The sequence below is a fragment of the Triturus cristatus genome, chromosome 1_1 (assembly GCF_964204655.1).
Source record: "Triturus cristatus chromosome 1_1, aTriCri1.1, whole genome shotgun sequence".
Taxonomy (NCBI): domain Eukaryota; kingdom Metazoa; phylum Chordata; class Amphibia; order Caudata; family Salamandridae; genus Triturus; species Triturus cristatus.
The window spans coordinates 139,387,233-139,400,565 of record NC_140579.1 but is presented as its reverse complement, the minus strand read 5'-3'; the positions used below and the strand labels follow the sequence as shown (position 1 = coordinate 139,400,565).

Here is a 13,333-nt window from a genome sequence, read left to right as displayed (position 1 = left end):
GATCATGCCGCCCGTTAGGGTGAGGAGGCTACAGCTCATGCTCGGCTTTTGTTTTGTTACACAGGACAGTGCTCCTGTCTTCCTTCAAAACAGAACCCGCATGGCTTCTTCCTGTAGCCATATTTTAACTGGTGTGTTTGTAAAAGAGTGTCAGATAATGTAATGTTTCCTTCCTTGGCTTGTTAGCGTGAGCCTTAAATACATCTAGCACACATTTTATCAGCTGCTTTATTTAAACAAGCAAGCCTAACTTCACGGCTCCACACATGAACTACTCAGTCTTAATACGTTTAAGGCCCAAAACAGTGGCAAGTTAGCAAACAACTTGGCACTATTGTATGCAACATTAGGAGATGCACCTAAAAGCCCGTTCACACCTCTCCTTGAAGTGTATTCTCACAAATATAGCAGTGAACAATGGCTATGAGCATAGTATGCACTGGTTGGTTGGAACTACACACAGTTTCCTCTGGGGTGTTGGAAGCATACAGAAACATGGCTGATGCATTTGTTTTGTGAGTATTTCTCTATGCTTCCTGTTTTTTCCTTAACTTTGTTTGTTGCTCAGATATTAAAGAGAGCCAGAACATCGCCTCTCTGCACAATCAGATTACAGCCTGTGACACCATCCTAGAGGTAAGACTGGACTCTCCCATTTTATATTTTCTCACAGGCTGCATCACTTGCCATATCCGCCAACTGTTTTACTTTTGTGACCCATAACCACCTTCTGTGTTTCCCCATTTTCTACCCCTAAACGAGGCTGGTTCTCTCTATCACAGTGCAATTTTCGAGGGCGCGTAGGTGGCCCTTCTGTCCTTCCTGGTTTAACAGCCAATCATTTTACAAGCCACCTGTAATTGCTTTTCTTTCCATTAGTTGTCTATCAACTTGGGGTGTCTTTAGTGGAATCACCACCAGCAGCTGAAGACTTCGGGAGAACAGGCCTTTTTTCAGCTTCAGTAGGATGGGTATATCAGGATAGATGTAATAATCATGCCTAGGGCTGCTGTCTAGAGCAGTGTGTAAAATACTGAACTGTAAGCATGAATCCTCTCATCAAGTACGGAAGGGTGGTTCACAGGGATCCCAGTCCCGGGAGGCGAGTCCGTGAGTAAGGAGTAGTCTCACCATATGACCTGATGTGCACAAGATAAGCCATCCTACTGTCACAAGACTTGGATTGCCTTATGACCGATAGGGACTGTGTTTACTCCCCAGCATAGATTTCTAAAACAGTATCTGCTGTGCATTCCCAAGGGGAAAGTTAGCAGGAGTCAGTGCTGTCGCTGCAAAGTACAGTGCAGTAAAACTATCATATGAAACTCTAAGCACAACCCATCCAAGACACTGGAAAGCTTTACGGCTAAGCCAACTGAAAATACGGCACTGAGTGGATCCTGGGAAGGCTTTAACCTGGCAACAAGGAATCAAAGCACAGAGATGCTGAAACCGGACATTTAGCCTTGATGGGAGATGAGCAGGGTGCCATACGAGCAAAGGGGGATAGATACGCATACTTCTTCCAGAAACCCCCGGTGTAGGTCTACATATTCATATTGGAAACACGGGGAAAGCAGCGTTTGAAGTAGACTATGGATCCAAACATACCATGAGTAGGCTATAGAAATTTGAAAATGAAAATAAGAGAGCCAATTAAGGAGCAGTGGTGGCAGACTAAAAGAGTGGGCTCCAAATCTAAAATTCGGGGGAGATACAGGGGTGCTTTGGTGCCCCGTGAAGTTGGTGTGCTGATAGATAAGCAAATGTTCATGCTCTGCAGACTTTGTGCTTAGCAGCACCAACAATGAAGAGCTTGGGAAATGCTGAGCTTGATGTCCCACATACCTAGTGTTCTGCTTGGGTTTTCGGATCAGATAGAACCCGCTCATCAGAGCCTCACTAACCCAGCCAGAACGTTACCCCCTCCCTAGGGCCTGTTTACAATAGTGCAACCACATATATCTACCACCTAAGGACAGGGAATTCCTACTATACATACCAAGACCTCTTATAATCGGCGGCCTCGCGATCCCATACGGATCCAGACCTCTCTGCCCATACGACAGTATCACAAGTGGCGGCCTCGCGATCCCATACGAATCCAGACCTCTCTGCCCATACGACAGTATCACAAGTGGCGGCCTCACGATCCCATACGAATCCAGACCTCTCTACCCAGACGGCAGTCTCAGCACAATCGGCGGCCTCGCGATCCCATACGAATCCAGACCTCTCTGCCCATACGACAGTATCACAAGTGGCGGCCTCGCGATCCCATACGAATCCAGACCTCTCTGCCCATACGACAGTATCACAAGTGGCGGCCTCACGATCCCATACGAATCCAGACCTCTCTACCCAGACGGCAGTCTCAGCACAATCGGCGGCCTCGCGATCCCATACGAATCCAGACCTCTCTGCCCATACGACAGTATCACAAGCGGCGGCCTCGCGATCCCATACGAATCCAGACCTCTCTGTCCATACGACAGTATCACAAGTGGCGGCCTCGCGATCCCATACGAATCCAGACCTCTCTGCCCATACGACAGTCTCAGCACAAGTGGCGGCCTCGCGATCCCATACGAATCCAGACCTCTCTACCCAGACGGCAGTCTCAGCACAAGTGGCGGCCTCGCGATCCCATACGAATCCAGACCTCTCTGCCCATACGACAGTATCACAAGTGGCGGCCTCGCAATCCCATACGAATCCAGACCTCTCTACCCAGACGGCAGTCTCAGCACAATCGGCGGCCTCGCGATCCCATACGAATCCAGACCTCTCTGCCCATACGACAGTATCACAAGTGGCGGCCTCGCGATTCCATACGAATCCAGACCTCTCTGCCCATACAACAGTATCACAAGTGGCGGCCTCGCGATCCCACACGAATCCAGACCTCTCTACCCAGACGGCAGTCTCATACGAAGTTCATCCTATGATCACCATAACATACAAAAAGGGAATCCGTCTCACTATTCATCAGATCACACAAGGACTGCCAGTTCAAGCATAGCCTGTTCTCTGGTTCGAGGGGCTCCTCTTTCCCTTATTCAGTTACCACTTACCTGATCAGGGTTAACATCTGTTCATGTAGCCGCAGCTGACTAGAAGAATAGGCTACCCTCTCATACAAGAACACGCAGCACATGTTGGTTCACTACAAACTGGGTACTTTATTACTCATTACATACGCAACCACATAACATTACAATATAACACATAACCTGCAAAGAAAAGTGAAAGATTAAGTTGTACACTCTAATAAGAAAGGGTCGACATCACCTTAGTAGTGTGTAGCCTGCACTCAGTGGTCATCTAGGTTCCCTTCTCGTCTGTGCCTCGGCTCGCCTGGAAGTCACACCTCCGCAGTCACGGATACATATCTGCACCACTATGCGCTGTTCTCTTCACCCTTCTCCGAGTCACTGGGACCTCTTCCTTATCGGCTACTCTCTCCTCTCTGGCTACTCTGCTAGGAGAGTATCTGTCTCTCGGTTCTTCTCCGCCTTCAAGATGGCGTCTGTCTTCCCTGGAATAAGTAGTAGATTTACTGCTAACGGCTAGATGCCGCCTACGGACTGAACATGTAACTGCCTCAGACTTTCACTAATATAGAGGTGCGTTTCCTCATGGAAAATTCCGGCCTGTAACCTGCCGCCCACCAAATTCTTGTACCTCCCCGTACCAAGGACACGTTCCCAGCCGGCCGGCCTGATGTAGTGTCTTTGGCATGAAGAAAAATACAATCCTTCGATAAGGGCCGGCCTGAACCGGTTCTCTCCAAGCGAATAACACCTCATAACTAAAACATTACATTTGACCTAGAAGCATCCCAAGCTGCCGGAGCAGAAAGAAAGATGGAGTCTCTCCCGTTTGAGGCCTACCAGGCCTGGATTCAGCACGGCTCCATGAAATACCCTCACTACAGGACAGGTTATCCCTAATACTAACGAATCTATCCCCTAGGCTATGTGTGCAAGCCCTGATCTATGGGGAAGAGCACAGAATCATGTCGAAGTGCCTAGTAAATAGGCTCCATTCACTACTCTAACCCTTAGACTTGAATGATAAGAGACTGAAGTCACATTTCATCATTGTTCCTCACAAGAAGGCCGGGAAAATCGAGCAGAACATTTCACCCTTGACTTCAGTCTATTATACATTCATTAAACAGAACTAATATCTGTGGAAGAATAGTATGAAACAAGACTAACTGATCTATGTCTAGTACCAGGTGTGCAGAATTGAAGTAGTGAAGGAATACACTGAATAAAGCAACAGATAGAAATCAAAATGCCGATAGTAATCAGAATACCTCCTAATATCTGACGTAACATATGCAAATCAGGTAACCAATTAAAGAGCCAGTCAAACCAGCCCTGGTCAATGTGTTTTCTAACTTCTTCTGTCAAGTCATGTAGTTTATCAATGTGAGCTTGAATGGATTTTGTATGATCTGACAAGTTAAAACAACAAAGACCCTCAAAATCAGAACAATCCTGTCCATGTTTAAGCAAAAGATAATCAATGGCCGCTCGATTTTGCAAGATAGCCCTACGTTCACCCTGGGCGTCTAATAGCATGTCAGACAGGACTGTAGAAGTATGATTGATGGATTTTACCATCCAGCAGGCCATTTTCCCAATAGATTTGGCATTATAAACTGCCAAAGCAGGAACACCAACAATTGAAATAGCCAGGCTAAGGTATTCAGACTTGGAATATAAATGCAAAGATGAGTCACAATCCTCCTGTAACCTCACTGTATCTCGAATCACACGAGAGTTGGCATTCGGATGTGATGAAAACATTAACAAGCTCAGTCTAGTAATGGCACAAGGGCCTCCAGAAATATTTGCGGGAATATATGGCCAGGAAGTATTACCACATGAGAAAAGCCATCCGGCAGGTAGTAACATCGTGCGATAATGACTGGGAGTAACTACCAAACTCTTGCAAGTCATGTTATTCTGAACAGAAGTACATGTTTTCGGTGTCCTTTGAAGGCACAAAGTTCGTTCATGAGCGGTGAATGAAGTGGCACCTTTCAATCTTAAACGCATACATTCAGAAATCGCACTAGGATCACAAGTAAGGAAAAAACACAAATCACCCTGTGTGATATTATAGGTAACTATTTGGGACTGGATGGGGGGTATCGGGTCTGACAGTACAGTACACAAGGGGCAATACTCATGGGCAGCAAAATCGCCCAGAAGAACATTGGGGCGAGCATTCGATATATTAAAAATATGAGTCAAAGTCTCCAATGAAGCAGGGACAGCAACTAAACAAGTCGCTAGAATGTCCGTCACCGATCTCATCGGTGTCAAGCAGAAATGAGGGGCTTTAGTCACTTGTTTGGCTAATGTAATCCAAAAGTTCGACGACGAATCCCACGCAGCGAAGGAACGCGACACTCGGGTTCTCAACTCAGCCCGGGTTGATGGGATCCCTCCTCTCTCGTTGTACCAGCCCAAAAGGAGTCCAACGCCGACACATCCTGCAGCAACAGTCCAAAGAATGATCTGAAAGAGAATCAAATACAGGCATTATTCATTCTCGTAAGTAACATTTGTCAGCCGGGACTGCTTCCCAGCTATCTTTCCCTGGTCTCATAACTAAAATGGTGTTGTCTTGACCGGTTGCAATGACTTCTGCTTGTTCAGGGGGATTCTTAGGCGACTGCACCCAAACTCTGGCCCCAGGATTATCTGTGGAGCCAAAACCTTTCTGGCCTCGTACAGTTAGCAACGTTGGGGCAGTGCCTTTTGTGATCTCACCACTGAAAACAGGCATTATTAACAATTGAGCCACTCGGTCAGTTTGATGTATCAGTAAGTCAACCTCACTGCTATTCAGCAGGAGCACCTTAATCTCTCCCTGATAATCACTATCAATGATTCCTCCAAGCACCTGAATGCCTTTTACAGCCAGCCCCGATCTAGGGGCGATTAATCCGAAATTTCCAGTTGGTATATGAACACCAACACCAGTTTCAATGATGACTCGATCCTTACTTTTTATAACAGTGTTATCCATGGCATGCAAGTCTAAACCTGCCGACCCTGGGGTCGCTCTACATGGAGCCAAAGCTCCGGGAGTAATCTCCCAGTACATCACGGTCTCTCTGATTTCATTGGGCTTAGCATCAACATTCGGAGGAAACAAACGCATAAGTGGGGATTCAGCATTTAGAAAAGGACGGTTATTCAAAATCAATAGCGCTTGAGGCAAAAAGTCTCGCCAATTTTTATACTTGTCATCTGTTAATTTACGTAACTGATCTTTCAGCAGGCCATTCAACCTCTCCACAAGACCCGAGGCCTGTGGATAATATGGTATATGAAACACCCATTCAATATTGTTTTCCACACAGAATTCCTGTACCAATCTTCCACGAAAATGGGATGCATTATCAGATTGAATTTGGAATGGCACACCATAATACATCATAATCAATTCCACTGTTTTAATAGTATTCAATTGGGTAGCTTGCTTACAGGGAAGGGCCACCAACAGGCCACTGTATGTATCAACAATAGTGCAAATATATTGACAATTCCTACTCATAGGAAGTGGACCAATGTAATCAATCTGCCAAATTTGAGCGGGTAATTTCCCGCGATGTAAATGACCTTTAACAGTTTGGGGCACTTTGCGCTGCCTGATATGCTGACAAATGGGACAATGTAGAATAACATTTTTGATTAAATCTAGGGGAATATAAATTCCTCGATCAGCAGCCCACCTGCTAGTGGCTTTCTCTCCAAAGTGTCCTGCTTTCTGGTCGGCCCATTTCGCCAATCCCGCAATATCAGAATCTTGCCTGTCCACCACTGCCTCAGCAATTTTAGATTTCTCATCTGCAATATTATGAAAGAATTTGTCAAGAGAGTCTATCGGGGTATGAGCATCCACATGGAAGATTGTAACAGTACTCTGTGGGAGCATTTCCCAAATCTCCTGCCATAATTCTTTTCCCCACAGTTCTTTTGAATGGATTTTCCAACTATGGGAATGCCAAGTCGGTAACCAAACTGCCAGTCCATTGGCAGTAGACCAAGAATCGGTGAAAATATGACATGTGCCAGGTAACTCTTGTTTCAGAACTTGATAAACAGCATAGAGTTCAGCAAATTGACTGCTCTTACCCTCACCAGTTGTACTCAGCAATTTTTGTGTGATCGGATTATAGGACACCGCCTTCCAATGCCGTTTCGTCCCTATGAACCTTGCTGAACCATCCGTAAACCAGACATGGTTTCTGTCCTCCGCCGACAAATCATCAAAAGGTCTACCCCACTTAACAGGAGACTCCTGTACTAAAGGTACGGAACATTCACTCTCAGTCTCAGTCGATGGCGCCCGTGCCACCTGCTCATGCAAAGATGCAACTCCTTTTTGTCCCACACGTGCCCTGTCTTGTATATACCATTTCCATTTAATCACACTCGCCTCTTGAGCGTGTCCAATTCGGTGAGTTTTCGGCGAACTCATAACCCACTGCATGATAGGAATTTCAGGTCGCAAAACTATATCATGTCCCAAAGTCAATTGCTCGGTATCCACCAGAGCCCAATAACATGCAAGTAACTGTTTCTCAAAAGGTGTATAACGCTCACCAGCATCAGGTAACTTTTTGGTCCAGAAACCTAACGGTACTCTACTCTTGCCTTGTTTCTGCCACAAACTCCAATTCGCATAAAGGCCTTGTACAGACACATTCAAATCCACATCACCATCACATACAGGCCATAAATCCAGAGCATGCTGAATTGCTTCTTTTGCCAGACTGAACGCATCTTGCTGTGGTTTATCCCATTCAAATGCATTCTTTTTACGAGTGACATGGTACAAAGGGGCCAATATTTGACTCAAATGAGGAATATGCTGGCGCCAAAAACCAAACAAACCAATGAAGCTTTGGGCTTCTTTCCTATTCCTCGGAACTGCAAAATCAAGAATTTTCTGTTTAACCTGAGGGATCACTTCTCGGTGCCCCTCATGCCAATTAATACCCAAAAATTTCACAGCCTGGGACGGACCTTGTAATTTGTCCGGGTTGATTTCCCAACCTTTCTCACGCAGGCACTCAATGACTCTGTCCAATTGGGTCTGCACTTCTTCTTGTGTTTCGCCTTGGATCAAAATATCATCAATATAGTGACATATCTGAATTTGCGGATGAACCGGTACCTCAGCCAAATGCTCTGCCACCAGCCGGTGACATATCGTAGGACTATGCACATAGCCCTGGGGAAGACTCCTAAACGTCATCTGACGCCCGTTCCACGTAAAACTGAATTGTTCCTGACACTCAGGGGCAATCGGAATCGAAAAGAAAGCATTAGCAATATCAATGGACGCATACCATGTACCTGGATGTTTTTGGATTCTTTCAGTTAGGGTAATAACATCCGGTACTGCAACAGTCAAAGAGGGTGTGTGTCTATTCAATTCTCGATAATCAACAGTCATGCGCCAAGAATTATCACTCTTACGTACAGGCCAAACAGGATTATTCCAAGCAGAAGTAACTGGGGTTATAACTCCTGCATCCACCAACTCCTGAATAGTGGTACTAATCTCTTCATGACCACCTGGAATACGATACTGCTTCTGACGAACCACTTTTGTCGCCTGGGGAACTTTTATGGGGGGCATTCTTAAACGACTAACCCGTACAGGCCTGGACGATATATAATTTTTAGTTCCAAATTGGTAACATCCATCATCTAAGTGCAAAGTCATTCCTTTCAAAATATCAATTCCAATTATGAATTCTAAGAGTGGTACCACTAATACAGAGTATTCTTTTCTAGGAATTCTACCTATTCTCATTTCAAGTAAAGTTTGAACTGCGGGAGTTTCCTTTCCACCTAATCCGGTAATTGTAAAAGGCTGACCTTTAAACTTCTTTGATTTTCCATGAATAAGAGTGGCCTCCACTCCTGTATCTACCAATGCTCGGGCCCTTTGGACATTACGATGTCTCCAATAAATATCAATATCTACATAGGGTCTATTATCTCTGTGAGCCCATCTGTGTACTGGAGCTTGACCTATTTCCTAGTCATGTTTACTGCGTTCTGTGTACCAGGATAAATCAGGATAAAGACTCTCATGTTTCCCAGGTATCGATACCTCCTGTTCATATCCATCTCACTTACGAAATGGATTCCTGTCCTCTGCATTGTACTGCGGGTTTCGATCGGCCAATCTGTGTCGATCCTCTCTCCTTCTCAACTCAGGGGATTGATCCCTATCATCTCTACGTCTGCTGTTAACATAATCCTCTCTCCCCCTCTCTCTTTCCCCCTCTCTCTCCCTGTCTCTCTCACGACGGGGGGACAAATCACGTACATAACGTAGATCATCACGACGATCAGAGCGCCCACGGCGGTCGTCATCACCGCTACCGTCAGAAAAACCACGATCACACTCAGTCGTCCGAACACGCCGGGCACCCTCCTTTCGATCCAAGCCACGTTTGCGAAACATGTCCCACAAACGAGAAGTAGTCTCACCGTCAATGTCCTCCTTCCGCACACCATCGGCCATAAGACCAAAAAACATATCACGTCTAGTAAGTTTATTGTCACCAGGAGTACGAGTGTCAGGCCGGGAGTGCCGTTCAGGTTTAAACCACTCACCCAACTCACCGAGTTGGCGTACCGATTCCAGCACCATAGACAATATGTTACCAGTCTGATTAATCAATAAAGTCATCATGACCTGCTTATAAGCAACAGGGGAAGAACGAATAATACGATTCCGCACAGAAGATGTCAACAAACCATCAAGCAACCTGTCAGCAGTATTAAAAACAATTGCCGTTTTCATCACCTCCTCTTTGAGACGTTGTGCAGCATCGCGCAAAGTATACCACGGTTTGTCATTCACAGGCCAGTCAGATTCAGTAGGATATTTTTGATTACAACCCTCAGTCGCCAATTGAAGCAAAGAAATTTGACCACCAACATTAAAGTTACGAAAATGATCCTGTACAGTAGAATCCGAACTCAAGGAACAAAACTTCAAACAATCGCCAGCATCCAACATAATGCCAGCAGCGCCCAGTTCATAAAGGCGCACCATCCATGTGAGTAAGGACTCACCAGCTCGCTGCCGAAATCGCTGCAAAATATCACTAATTTCTTGTTGAGTAAAATCCTCCAAAGAGTCTAAAGCAATACCATTCGGAGCACCGGGAGCCTGCTGCAACTTCCGCCGAAAAACTGGATGCACCGAGACCGCGGGACGAGCATCACAAGGAGCTCGACCAGTACACATAGAGGAACAATCAGTGTAAGAAGCATCGACCCCACTCGAAGGACGAGCGCAATCATTGGGTGCACCATCAGAGGCGCAAGAAGCAGACTTACAATCACGGCCGGAGCGAGAGGACTCGCGCTTGGCAGACTCCTCACCCGAGGAAGGAGAATCTCTCGAGTTCCAGATATTACCATCCCATTCATCAGGATTCCAATCCAGTCCGGCTTTCGCCACGACCAGACGCACCTTTCGCGTCGAAACCCGACCACGCCGATTCTTGTATTTATAACGAGCAATTCGCACAGCCGCCCTCTCGGCAATAGTTTGGTACGTCTCAAGTTTGTCAGCAAGCAACTTATTTTGACACCGCAACAAAGTATGAGCATTCTGAATCTCAACAAAGTTCGCTTCCACATCCTTATGCGATTTCTGCAACTTCAACAACCTCTCATGCAGAATCCTGTACGCAGACAGAACAATCCAACCTCTGCGCCCCAAAACGGGAAGTTCATCACCCTTAGATACCGGCGCCTTCTGTAAACAAGTAATCACATTAGCCGGCTCCGCCAGCTCCAAAAAAGAATTCCAATTCTCACTCAAACCAGTAGAATCAGCCCACTCACGGGCTAAGGCTTCATAAGGCGTTGAATCCCAACCGGGAATATCAACGGGCAACTTAAAAGTAGATTTCGACTTTCTAGAAAACATCTCGGAAAAGAAAGAAAAAGAGAAAAAGAGAAAGAAGAAAGAGAAAGAAAAAAAAAAAAAAAAACACACTCACAATTATATAGAAATAATATACAAACGAAACCACGCACGCGCCGAAAGCAAACACGATACAACCACAACGCACACAGGTTTCGTAAACGGTTCGTGACGCCAAATGTTCTGCTTGGGTTTTCGGATCAGATAGAACCCGCTCATCAGAGCCTCACTAACCCAGCCAGAACGTTACCCCCTCCCTAGGGCCTGTTTACAATAGTGCAACCACATATATCTACCACCTAAGGACAGGGAATTCCTACTATACATACCAAGACCTCTTATAATCGGCGGCCTCGCGATCCCATACGGATCCAGACCTCTCTGCCCATACGACAGTATCACAAGTGGCGGCCTCGCGATCCCATACGAATCCAGACCTCTCTGCCCATACGACAGTATCACAAGTGGCGGCCTCACGATCCCATACGAATCCAGACCTCTCTACCCAGACGGCAGTCTCAGCACAATCGGCGGCCTCGCGATCCCATACGAATCCAGACCTCTCTGCCCATACGACAGTATCACAAGTGGCGGCCTCGCGATCCCATACGAATCCAGACCTCTCTGCCCATACGACAGTATCACAAGTGGCGGCCTCACGATCCCATACGAATCCAGACCTCTCTACCCAGACGGCAGTCTCAGCACAATCGGCGGCCTCGCGATCCCATACGAATCCAGACCTCTCTGCCCATACGACAGTATCACAAGTGGCGGCCTCGCGATCCCATACGAATCCAGACCTCTCTGCCCATACGACAGTCTCAGCACAAGTGGCGGCCTCGCGATCCCATACGAATCCAGACCTCTCTACCCAGACGGCAGTCTCAGCACAAGTGGCGGCCTCGCGATCCCATACGAATCCAGACCTCTCTACCCAGACGGCAATCTCAGCACAAGTGGCGGCCTCGCGATCCCATACGAATCCAGACCTCTCTGCCCATACGACAGTATCACAAGTGGCGGCCTCGCGATCCCATACGAATCCAGACCTATCTACCTAGACGGCAGTCTCAGCACAATCGGCGGCCTCGCGATCCCATACGAATCCAGACCTCTCTGCCCATACGACAGTATCACAAGTGGAGGCCTCGCGATCCCATACGAATCCAGACCTCTCTACCTAGACGGCAGTCTCAGCACAATCGGCGGCCTCGCGATCCCATACGAATCCAGATCTCTCTGCCCATACGACAGTATCACAAGTGGCGGCCTCGCGATTCCATACGAATCCAGACCTCTCTGCCCATACGACAGTATCACAAGTGGCGGCCTCGCGATCCCACACGAATCCAGACCTCTCTACCCAGACGGCAGTCTCATACGAAGTTCATCCTATGATCACCATAACATACAAAAAGGGAATCCGTCTCACTATTCATCAGATCACACAAGGACTGCCAGTTCAAGCATAGCCTGTTCTCTGGTTCGAGGGGCTCCTCTTTCCCTTATTCAGTTACCACTTACCTGATCAGGGTTAACATCTGTTCATGTAGCCGCAGCTGACTAGAAGAATAGGCTACCCTCTCATACAAGAACACGCGGCACATGTTGGTTCACTACAAACTGGGTACTTTATTACTCATTACATACGCAACCACATAACATTACAATATAACACATAACCTGCAAAGAAAAGTGAAAGATTAAGTTGTACACTCTAATAAGAAAGGGTCGACATCACCTTAGTAGTGTGTAGCCTGCACTCAGTGGTCATCTAGGTTCCCTTCTCGTCTGTGCCTCGGCTCGCCTGGAAGTCACACCTCCGCAGTCACGGATACATATCTGCACCACTATGCGCTGTTCTCTTCACCCTTCTCCGAGTCACTGGGACCTCTTCCTTATCGGCTACTCTCTCCTCTCTGGCTACTCTGCTAGGAGAGTATCTGTCTCTCGGTTCTTCTCCGCCTTCAAGATGGCATCTGTCTTCCCTGGAATAAGTAGTAGATTTACTGCTAACGGCTAGATGCCGCCTACGGACTGAACATGTAACTGCCTCAGACTTTCACTAATATAGAGGTGCGTTTCCTCATGGAAAATTCCGGCCTGTAACCTGCCGCCCACCAAATTCTTGTACCTCCCCGTACCAAGGACACGTTCCCAGCCGGCCGGCCTGATGTAGTGTCTTCGGCATGAAGAAAAATACAATCCTTCGATAAGGGCCGGCCTGAACCGGTTCTCTCCAAGCGAATAACACCTCATAACTAAAACATTACATTTGACCTAGAAGCATCCCAAGCTGCCGGAGCAGAAAGAAAGATGGAGTCTCTCCCGTTTGAGG

The 13,333-nt window shown here is 46.9% G+C and overlaps 1 protein-coding gene across 1 annotated transcript in view; it reads left to right on the top strand.

Annotated features, from left to right (window-relative positions):
• VPS52 (VPS52 subunit of GARP complex) overlaps positions 1-13,333 on the top strand; it is a 120,322-nt gene that overhangs the window by 8,918 nt on the left and 98,071 nt on the right. The window contains exon 5 of the mRNA XM_085620396.1: positions 569-636. Within this exon, the coding sequence (XP_085476522.1) occupies positions 569-636 (68 nt within the window). The remainder of the gene's footprint in view (positions 1-568; positions 637-13,333) is intronic.